General features: G+C 41.0%; 1 protein-coding gene across 1 annotated transcript in view; it reads left to right on the top strand.

The window, feature by feature from the left end:
* LOC139756953 (probable glutamate receptor) overlaps positions 1 to 2996 on the top strand; it is a 48340-nt gene extending 45344 nt beyond the window's left edge. The window contains exons 12-13 of the mRNA XM_071676897.1: positions 2243 to 2372; positions 2541 to 2996. Coding sequence (XP_071532998.1) covers positions 2243 to 2372; positions 2541 to 2660 — 250 coding nt within the window. The 3' untranslated portion in view covers positions 2661 to 2996. The remainder of the gene's footprint in view (positions 1 to 2242; positions 2373 to 2540) is intronic.
* Positions 2997 to 12374: the final 9378 nt, after the last annotated feature.

The raw sequence follows: 12374 nt of genomic DNA on the forward strand, positions 1-12374 counted from the left end.
TCCGCGATGTACAGTTAGGTTCGGTAAAACGCTATCAGCTGGCTATGTGCTCCTGTTGGGAAATAACCGGTATAGACCCCGTTGCTCACCATTGTGAGACGAAGGGTATTCGAGTACTTAGTATTCAAATAGTTGTTTCCTATTAGCCAGGCCCATGGCCTAGCGGTTAGCAGCCTGCCTCTTGCACAGGGGTCCCGGGTTCGATCCTTGCTGTTGGAGGTTTGTATGTTCTATGAAGGTGCGCGTTCATATGCACTTTATTCGTATATATATATATATATATATATATATATATATATATGCATATATATATATATATATATATATATATATGTATATATATACATATATATATATATATATATATATATATATATATATATATATATATATATATATATATATATATATATATCTTGTTGATTTACCAGAGACCTTTGTGAGGATCCGCTCAAGATGAACCATAATATCCAATATAATTCAATAACAATACGATCTTCAGGTGACAGTCTTGGCCCCACTCACGTTGTATCTTCCTTACTCACCTTGTGTCTTTCTCAGTCACTTTATATCTCTCATTCTTTTTTGTATCATTACATTTATTTGTTTATGTATGTTACTTTATGTCCTCGTTTTCTAACACGTAGAGAGGTGTAACGATTAGTTTAACTTTCTTATAAAGCCTGTTGAATATACACTTATTAATCGTAAGAGAGAGAGAGAGAGAGAGAGAGAGAGAGAGAGAGAGAGAGAGAGAGAGAGAGAGAGAGAGAGAGAGAGAGAGAGAGAGAGAGAGAGAGAGAGACAGACAGACAGACAGACAGACAGACAGACAGAGACAGACAGACAGACAGACAGACAGACAGACAGACAGAGACAGGCAGATCTACATATGTAGATACACACGCAACACAGACCCAAGGCCCAAACGATGTGGTTTAGCCTTAAAGCTGTTGATAAGTTGAACCAGTTGGAGAAAAGGGTAGCAAAGAAAAGTCTCTCCTCCCATCCTCCACTCCCTCAAGCAACACGGCGGAAAGGAGACAGTGAAAAAAAAACTAATACCTTGCAGGACTAATACGACTGAAGGAAATTTTCGCTGGAAAGTCAGAAGTTGAAATGAACGTGGACACTCTATGCATCCCATCACCAAAGATATCTAACCCTTCACTATCTGTCTTAAGGACAATAATAAGGATAAACTTCGCGCTCCGGCTTTGCGACTTATAATGTTTATATCACTCCTGATGTGGAAGGATTATGCAATAATTTCTAATTCGTTACATTACAGCAGCCAACAAGGGCTAGTCAGCGGTGGTAAGTTACTGCAGCATGGCACAGGGCAAGATCAGTGTTTAGAAAGGTAGCATGACATATCTGTGCGTTATAATGACGGATCAAAAGAATTAATCAATACCTTAGATTGGCGAGTGATAATCAAGCCTAAATGTGAACATATTAACAGTGCTGTCCCAAACAACATGTTGTAGAAGCTTCATCCAGCCACCTGATAGTGCCGTTGGTTAAGAAATATTTCACGCAGTCGAAATTGATTCAGTGATCTTTAAGTGTTAGTCCATTTCTCTCTTTGGTCGAACAGGTTCGACCACAAAGAAATTTTCTGTATTGACGTTGTTGAATCCCTCAGGTATTTAGAAACACTGTTAACTTGCCCAGGAGATGCATGTTCCTCAGAAAAAATGAATTAAGTTCTCGCAATTTATCCTCATATGGTTCATTACGTAAGGCAGGGATCAACCTAGTCTATCTTCGTTGCAATGCTTCCAATTTAAGGATATCCTTGCATAGGTGGAGGTCCCAGAAATGCACTGTATCTTGGAGGTGGGGTCCAGTAAGATGTAAGTATTATGGCAATATCACATCCTTGCTTTTCTACGTAAACTTTATGTTAATAGATCCTGCCCTCCTCATTGTTTTCGTGGTAACTTCATCATAATGCTGGGAGACTCTGAAGTTGCAGACAGTGACTCCTAGATCCCTCACACAAAGAATGTTCTCTATTTTGTGGCCCACCATCTCATAATGGAATTTCTTATTGACAGACAGACAGACAAGCAGACAGACACACAGACAGATAGACGGAGAGCGTGTATATCTATGAAGACATGAGGATACGAACATCCCTGTATAAGTAATCGTTTGAAAATGTGTCATATGGATAATATACCACTGTGGTATACTCAGTATTCCGACATTACATGAATCACGTTTGTCACCACAGGATAATGGCAATGAGGGAGGCTGGGCTCTTCGACCAGTGGATGAAGGAAGACCAACCCAACTCCACCGTATGCTATAACGCTCCGGCCAAAGTAACTGTCAGGACGCCGCTTTCCCTTGATAACTTATGGGTAATGAATGTTCTTTACGTCTTCCTGAATATCTGGCGTTTTGTCCATGATTCCATCCTACAACAAAACGAATTAGAGAGATGTTAACGTCATATAATACCTGGTTGCTCACTCCCCTATCTTCTATAAGGCAGTGTCCGCTACTAACTATCTCCTCCTACATTCCAGGGAATGTTCGTGATTCTCATTACTGGTGACTCTATCAGTCTAGGCGCACTGTTTCTTGAGCTGCTCACTGCTGCCGCTCTACAGCCTAAGAGACCATCACAGGACAGTGGGCAGTACTGATTATCTTTTTTTTTCTTGAAGATCATTAACCATGTAACTCAGTGAAGTTTTATCATTATATCGTCTCTCTGTCACGTAAAGTAGCCCCAGTGACACCTCTCTCACCATGTCCCAACCCACTCCCTTCAACCCAGCCTTATACAATCTTCATACTCGGGTAACATCTTGCTCTTCCCGCCTTTACACATTTCCTTATTCATTCCTCACGTTGCTCTTGACCCTCTCAGTCCTTCCTCATCCCAAACATTTAGGAATGAAATATATCTTTAACACATTTTCTTCACCAAGATTTTCCCCTATACTTGCTGGTCATTTGTCGCTCTAACAAATTTTCAAATCGAACTGAAGAAATTGTTTCATTACCCTTATCTAACCATTGTTACCGGCAATGATCCTTATCTGATACCTTCACATCCATTCAATCAAACCCTCCTGGTGCAATGTCTGACCATCAACTGCTGGAGGCAAGGATTTTGGAAAAGAGAGAACGATATGAGTAAGATTAGACAACGGAAAGTGAGTTTGGAAAAGTGACGTGCGTGAGGAAATATCAGGATAGACTGGGTACGAAATAGCAAAACATGACAGTAAACAAAGCTAAGGGAGTGGGTAAGCAATGAGAGCTTTAGGGAAGCTGCATTTGTGAGAGTGGTGAGCAGGGGAGAAAGGATGATGAGTGGTAGGAGTGGCGGGTGAGCTAGTATCAGTAAACTTCAGAGAGCGTAAAGAGATAATTTGGAAGGAGGTTAATAATGTGCAAAAATCAAGAGAACAAAGAGTAGCGTCGGTAGAGTGGGGGCAAAAGTAGAAGTGATAACAAGTAGTGATGAAGTGAGGCGGAGATGAAGTGAGTATTCTGAGGGACTATCGAATGTGTTTGATGACAAGGTGGCTGAGGTTTGGGTCGGGGTGGTATGCAAAGTGGGAGAGTCATGGAGAATAGTTTGCTGAAGAGAGAAGAGGTAGTGAAAGCCTTACGAAGGATGAAATATGGCAAAGCGACTGGATATGATATTGCAGTTGAATTTATTAAGAAAGGCAGTGACTATGTTCTTCATTGGTTGGTAAGGATATTAACTGTATGTATGGATCATGGTGAAGTGCCTAAGGGTTGGAGGAATACATGTATATTGCTATTGCATAACGACAAGCAGAATAAAGGCGAGTGTTCAGACTACAAAAGTTTAAGTTTGTTGAGCGTACCTGGTAATTTCTATAGAAGGGTAGTAACTGAGAGGGTGAAGGTACGTGCAGAACATCAAAATGGGAAGGAGCAGTGGGTTCTCAGAAGTGGTAGAGGATATGTGGAACAGGTGTTTCTATTGAAGAACGTGTGTGAGATATACTTAGAGAAAATATGGATTTCTATGTCATATTTATTGGGCTGGAGAAAGCTTATGACAGGGTCGAGCGAGGTACTTAGTGGAAAATCTTACGATTTATATAATGTGGGAGGGAAACGCTGAAAGCAGTGAGAAGATTTATCAATAGTGTGAGGCACGTATACGAGGAGGTATGTAGCAGAGTAAGCTGTTCTAGGTGAATGACAGTAATTGGTTTATGAATTCGGGTATTGATGGAGGTAAATACAAGGATCTTGGAAAGAGGGTCGACTTTCCAGGATGTATCAAAGTTATACTGTTTTCTTAGATATTCCTTCATCACAACACTTGAAGGAAAAGTTGGTGACGTCACTTGAACCGAGGTCGGCAAGTGTGCAAAACGATCGGACTCATTTTCGATCCAGTGTTCGCTCGCTCTCGCCAATTGATATATGGTAGTTCATATGGCCTTATGTGGGAGGAAATATCTCGTGCTTTACCAGTATCTTCCACTGGGTAGGATTATATGTAGATTCTGCATATATATATATATGTGGAAGGTATTAAGAATATATGGTGTGGGAGGAAAGTTGTTAGAAGCAGTGAAAAGTTTTTATCGAGGATGTAAGGCATGTGTACGTGTAGGAAGAGAGGAAAGTGATTGGTTCTCAGTGAATGTAGGTTTGCGGCAGGGGTGTGTGATGTCTCCATGGTTGTTTAATTTGTTTATGGATGGGGTTGTTAGGGAGGTAAATGCAAGAGTTTTGGAAAGAAGGGCAAGTATGAAGTCTGTTGGGGATGAGAGAGCTTGGGAAGTGAGTCAGTTGTTGTTCGCTGATGATACAGCGCTGGTGGCTGATTCATGTGAGAAACTGCAGAAGCTGGTGACTGAGTTTGGTAAAGTGTGTGGAAGAAGAAAGTTAAGAGTAAATGTGAATAAGAGCAAGGTTATTAGGTACAGTAGGGTTGAGGGTCAAGTCAATTGGGAGGTGAGTTTGAATGGAGAAAAACTGGAGGAAGTGAAGTTTTTTAGATATCTGGGAGTGGATCTGGCAGCGGATGGAACCATGGAAGCGGAAGTGGATCATAGGGTGGGGGAGGGGGCGAAAATTCTGGGGGCCTTGAAGAATGTGTGGAAGTCGAGAACATTATCTCGGAAAGCAAAAATGGGTATGTTTGAAGGAATAGTGGTTCCAACAATGTTGTATGGTTGCGAGGCGTGGGCTATGGATAGAGTTGTGCGCAGGAGGATGAATGTGCTGGAAATGAGATGTTTGAGGACAATATGTGGTGTGAGGTGGTTTGATCGAGTGAGTAACGTAAGGGTAAGAGAGATGTGTGGAAATAAAAAGAGCGTGGTTGAGAGAGCAGAAGAGGGTGTTTTGAAGTGGTTTGGGCACATGGAGAGGATGAGTGAGGAAAGATTGACCAAGAGGATATATGTGTCGGAGGTGGAGGGAGCAAGGAGAAGAGGGAGACCAAATTGGAGGTGGAAAGATGGAGTGAAAAAGATTTTGTGTGATCGGGGCCTGAACATGCAGGAGGGTGAAAGGAGGGCAAGGAATAGAGTGAATTGGAGCGATGTGGTATACCGGGGTTGACGTGCTGTCAGTGGATTGAATCAAGGCATGTGAAGCGTCTGGGGTAAACCATGGAAAGCTGTGTAGGTATGTATATTTGAGTGTGTGGACGTATGTATATACATGTGTATGGGGGGGGTTGGGCCATTTCTTTCGTCTGTTTCCTTGCGCTACCTCGCAAACGCGGGAGACAGCGACAAAGTATAAAAAAAAAAAAAAAAATATATATATATATATATATATATATATATATATATATATATATATATATATATATATATATATATATATCTTCTTCTTCTAAACTATTCGCCATTTCCCGCGTTAGCGAGGTAGCGTTAAGACCAGAGGACTGGGCCTTTTTTGGAATATCCTCACCTGGCCCCCTCTGTTCCTTCTTTGGGAAAATTAAAAAAAAAAGAGAGGGGAGGATTTCCAGCCCCCCGCTCCCTCCCCTTTTAGTCGCCTTCTACGACACGCAGGGAATACGTGGGAAGTATTCTTAATCCCCTATCCCCAGGGATAATATATATATATATATATATATATATATATATATATATATATATATATATATATATATATATATATATTTTATTTATTTATTTTATTATACTTTGTCGCTGTCTCCCGCGTTTGCGAGGTAGCGCAAGGAAACAGACGAAAGAAATGGCCCAACCCCCCCCCCCCCCCCATACACATGTATATACATACGTCCACACACGCAAATATACATACCTACACAGCTTTCCATGGTTTATCCCAGACGCTTCACATGCCTTGATTCAATCCACTGACAGCACGTCAACCCGGTATACCACATCGCTCCAATTCACTCTATTCCTTGCCCTCCTTTCACCCTCCTGCATGTTCAGGTCCCGATCACACAAAATCTTTTTCACTCCATCTTTCCACCTCCAATTTGGTCTCCCTCTTCTCCTCGTTCCCTCCACCTCCGACACATATATCCTCTTGGTCAATTTTTCCTCACTCATTCTCTCCATGTGCCCAAACCACTTCAAAACACCCTCTTCTGCTCTCTCAACCACGCTCTTTTTATTTCCACACATCTCTCTTACCCTTACGTTACTCACTCGATCAAACCACCTCACACCACACATTGTCCTCAAACATCTCATTTCCAGCACATCCATCCTCCTGCGCACAACTCTATCCATAGCCCACGCCTCGCAACCATACAACATTGTTGGAACCACTATCCCTTCAAACATACCCATTTTTGCTTTCCGAGATAATGTTCTCGACTTCCACACATTCTTCAAGGCCCCCAGAATTTTCGCCCCCTCCCCCAACCTATGATCCACTTCCGCTTCCATGGTTCCATCCGCTGCCAGATCCACTCCCAGATATCTAAAACACTTCACTTCCTCCAGTTTTTCTCCATTCAAACTCACCTCCCAATTGACTTGACCCTCAACCCTACTGTACCTAATAACCTTGCTCTTATTCACATTTACTCTTAACTTTCTTCTTCCACACACTTTACCAAACTCAGTCACCAGCTTCTGCAGTTTCTCACATGAATCAGCCACCAGCGCTGTATCATCAGCGAACAACAACTGACTCACTTCCCAAGCTCTCTCATCCCCAACAGACTTCATACTTGCCCCTCTTTCCAAAACTCTTGCATTTACCTCCCTAACAACCCCATCCATAAACAAATTAAACAACCATGGAGACATCTCACACCCCTGCCGCAAACCTACATTCACTGAGAACCAATCACTTTCCTCTCTCCCTACACGTACACATGCCTTACATCCTCGATAAAAACTTTTCACTGCTTCTAACAACTTTCCTCCCACACCATATATTCTTAATACCTTCCACAGAGCATCTCTATCAACTCTATCATATGCCTTCTCCAGATCCATAAATGCTACATACAAATCCATTTGCTTTTCTAAGAATTTCTCACATACATTCTTCAAAGCAAGCACCTGATCCACACATCCTCTGCCACTTCTGAAACCACACTGCTCTTCCCCAATCTGATGCTCTGTACATGCCTTCACCCTCTCAATCAATACCCTCCCATATAATTTACCAGGAATACTCAACAAACTTATACCTCTGGAATTTGAGCACTCACTCTTATCCCCTTTGCCTTTGTACAAAGGCACTATGCACGCATTCCGCCAATCCTCAGGCACCTCACCATGAGTCATACATACATTAAATAACCATACCAACCAGTCAACAATACAGTCACTCCCTTTTTTAATAAATTCCACTGCAATACCATCCAAACCTGCTGCCTTGCCGGCTTTCATCTTCCGCAAAGCTTTCACTACCTCTTCTCTGTTTACCAAATCATTTTCCCTAACCCTCTCACTTTGCACACCACCTCGACCAAAACACCCTATATCTGCCACTCTATCATCAAACACATTCAACAAACCTTCAAAATACTCACTCCATCTCCTTCTCATATCACCACTACTTGTTATCACCTCCCCATTTGCGCCCTTCACTGAAGTTCCCATTTGCTCCCTTGTCTTACGCACTTTATTTACCTCCTTCCAGAACATCTTTTTATTCTCCCTAAAATTTAATGATACTCTCTCACCCCAACTCTCATTTGCCCTTTTTTTCACCTCTTGCACCTTTCTCTTGACCTCCTGTCTCTTTCTTTTATACATCTCCCACTCAATTGCATTTTTTCCCTGCAAAAATCGTCCAAATGCCTCTCTCTTCTCTTTCACCAGTACTCTTACTTCTTCATCCCACCACTCACTACCCTTTCTAATCAACCCACCTCCCACTCTTCTCATGCCACAAGCATCTTTTGCGCAATCCATCACTGATTCCCTAAATACATCCCATTCCTCCCCCACTCCCCTTGCTTCCATTGTTCTCACCTTTTTCCATTCTGTACTCAGTCTCTCCTGGTACTTCCTCACACAGGTCTCCTTCCCAAGCTCACTTACTCTCACCACTCTCTTCACCCCAACATTGACTCTTCTTTTCTGAAAACCCATACAAATCTTCACCTTAGCCTCCACAAGATAATGATCAGACATCCCTCCAGTTGCACCTCTCAGCACATTAACATCCAAAAGTCTCTCTTTCGCACGCCTGTCAATTAACACGTAATCCAATAACGCTCTCTGGCCATCTCTCCTACTTACATAAGTATACTTATGTATATCTCGCTTTTTAAACCAGGTATTCCCAATCATCAGTCCTTTTTCAGCACATAAATCTACAAGCTCTTCACCATTTCCATTTACAACACTGAACACCCCATGTATACCAATTATTCCCTCAACTGCCACATTACTCACCTTTGCATTCAAATCACCCATCACTATAACCCGGTCTCGTGCATCAAAACCACTAACACACTCATTCAGCTGCTCCCAAAACACTTGCCTCTCATGATCTTTCTTCTCATGCCCAGGTGCATATGCACCAATAATCACCCACCTCTCTCCATCAACTTTCAGTTTTACCCATATCAATCGAGAATTTACTTTCTTACACTCTATCACATACTCCCACAACTCCTGTTTCAGGAGTATTGCTACTCCTTCCCTTGCTCTTGTCCTCTCACTAACCCCTGACTTTACTCCCCAGACATTCCCAAACCACTCTTCCCCTTTACCCTTGAGCTTCGTTTCACTCAGAGCCAAAACATCCAGGTTCCTTTCCTCAAACATACTACCTATCTCTCCTTTTTTAACATCTTGGTTACATCCACACACATTTAGGCACCCCAGTCTGAGCCTTCGAGGAGGATGAGCACTCCCCGCGTGACTCCTTCTTCTGTTTCCCATTTTAGAAAGTTAATACAAGGAGGGGAGGATTTCTGGCCCCCCGCTCCCGTCCCCTCTAGTCGCTTTCTACGACACGCGAGGAATACGTGGGAAGTATTCTTTCACCCCTATCCCCAGGGATAATATACATATATATATACATATACACATACACACACATACACATACATACGCACATATACACACACACACACATACATATATATATATATATATATATATATATATATATATATATATGAAAAATGTAAGAAACAATTTAGAAAACTGAAACTTCTAGCTTGAAATGAATGAAAAAATGAATGTCACATAATGGTTCAACCTCTGGCTATGGAAAAAGGAAATGTATAATTTATTTACACAAACGTCAATAGCAGTTCTCATCAATTTAATAAATTTAATAAGCTTCAATGTCTAAGCTACATTTTTCTCCAATTTCACTATTTTCTCGTCAATACACCATGTATGAAAACTATCACTCCAGTAACACAACTATAAACATTTACTTCCCCTTTAAAAAAGTTCTGGGGAAGTCTGTCTCGATACACATATATCTTTCAAACTATTCGCCATTTCCCACATTAGCAAGGTAGCGTTAAGAACAGAGGACTGAGCCTTTGAGGGAATACCTTCACTTGGCCATCTTCTCTGTTCCTTCTTTTGGAAAATTAAAAAAAAAACGAGAGGGGAGGATTTCCAGCCCCCCGCTCCCTCCCCTTTTAGTCGCCTTCTATGACACGCAGGGAATACGTAGGAAGTATTCTTTCTCCCCTATATATCCCTATATATCCCTGGGGATAGGGGAGAAAGAATACATCCATATATATATATATATATATATATATATATATATATATATATATATATATATATATATATATATATATATATATATGTATATATATATATATATATATATATATATATATATATATATATATATATATATATATATATATATATATATATATATATACATATATATATATATATATATATATATATATATATATATATATATATATATATATATATATATTTTCTTTCAAACTATTCGCCATTTCCCGCATTAGCGAGGTAGCGTTAAGAACAGAGGCCTGGGCCTTTGAGGGAATACCCTCACCTGGCCCAATTCTCTGTTCCTTCTTTTGGAAAATTAAAAAAAAATGAGAGGGGAGGATTTCCAGCCCCCCGCTCCCTCCCCTTTTAGTCGCCTTCTACGACACGCAGGGAATACGTGGGAAGTATTCTTTCTCCCCTATCCCCAGGGAATATATATATATATATATATATATATATATATATATTATTGCGTGACAGCTGGAGACTGAGTGTGAACGAATGGGGCCTTTCTTGTCTTTTCCTAGTGCTACCTCGCACACATGAGGGGGGAGGGGGATGGTATTCCATGTGTGGCGAGGTGGCGATGGGAATGAATAGGGGCAGTCAGTGTGAATTGTGTGCATGGGTATATATGTATGTGTCTGTGTGTGTATATATATGTGTACATTGAGATGTATCGGTATGTATATTTGCGTGTGTGGGCGTGTGTGTGTGTACATTGTGTATGGGGGTGGGTTGTGCCATTTCTTTCGTCTGTTTTCTTGCGCTACCTCGCAAACGCGGGAGACAGCGACAAAGCAAAATAAATAAATAAATAAATATATATATATATATATATATATATATATATATATATATATATATATATATATATATATATATATATATTTCTATGAGTCCACGGGGAAAATGAAACAAGATAAGTTCCCAAGTGCACTTTCGTGTAATAATCACATCATCAGGGGAGACACAAGAAAGAAATATAACAGTCAGTTGATATACATCGAAGAGACGAAGCTAGCACGCCATTTGGTAAACATGTGATTGTCCAAAACAATCATGCATGCATTTCTCCAATCCTCAGGCACCTCACCATGAATCATACATGCATTAGATATCCTTACCCACGAGTCAACAATACAGTCATCCCCTTTTTTAATAAATTCCACTGCAATACCATCCAAACCTGCTGCCTTGCCGGCTTTCATCTTCTGCAAAGCTTCTACTACCTCTTCTCTGTTTATCAAATCATTCTCCCTAACCCTCTCACTTCGCACACCACCTCGACCAAAACACCCTATATCTGCCACTCTATCATCAAACACATTCAACAAACCTTCAAGATACTCACTCCATCTCCTTTTCACCTCACCCTACTTGTTTCACCTCCCCATAAGCCCCTTCACCAATGTTCCCATTTGCTCCCTTGTCTTACGCACTTTACATAACTCCTTCCAAAATATCTTTTTATTCTCCCCAAAATTCAATGATACTCTCTCACCCCAACTCTCATTTGCCCTCTTTTTCACCTCTTGCACCTTTCTCTTGACCTCCTGTCTCTTTCTTTTATACATCTCCCGCCCACTTGCACTATTTCCCAGCAAAAATCGTCCAAATGCCTCTTTCTTCTCTTTCACTAATAATCTTACTTCTTCATCCCATAACTCACTACCCTTTCTAATCTGCCCACCTCCCACGCTTCTCATGCCACAAGCATCTTTTCCAAAAGCAATTACTGTTTCTCTAAACACATCCCATTCCTCCCCCACTCCCCTTACGTCGTTTGCTCTCACCTTTTTCCATTCTGCACTCAGTCTCTCCTGGTACTTCCTCACACAAGGCTCCTACCCAAGCTCACGTACTCTCACCACTCTCTTCACCTCAACATTCTCTCTTCCTTTCTGGAGACCTCTACAAATCCTCACCTTCGCCTCCATAAGATAATGATCAGACATCCCTCCAGTTGCACCTCTCAGCACATTAAGATCCAAAAGTCTCTCTTTCGCGCGCCTATCAATCAACACGTAATCCAATAATGCTCTCTGGCCATTTCTCCTACGTACATACGTATGCTCATGTATATCTCTCTTTTTAAACCAGATATTCTCTATCACCAGTCCTTTTTCAGCACACAGATCTACAAGTTCTTCACCATTTCTTTTTACAAAA

This window comes from Panulirus ornatus, chromosome 23 (genome assembly GCF_036320965.1).
Source record: "Panulirus ornatus isolate Po-2019 chromosome 23, ASM3632096v1, whole genome shotgun sequence".
Classification (NCBI taxonomy): Eukaryota; Metazoa; Arthropoda; class Malacostraca; order Decapoda; family Palinuridae; genus Panulirus; species Panulirus ornatus.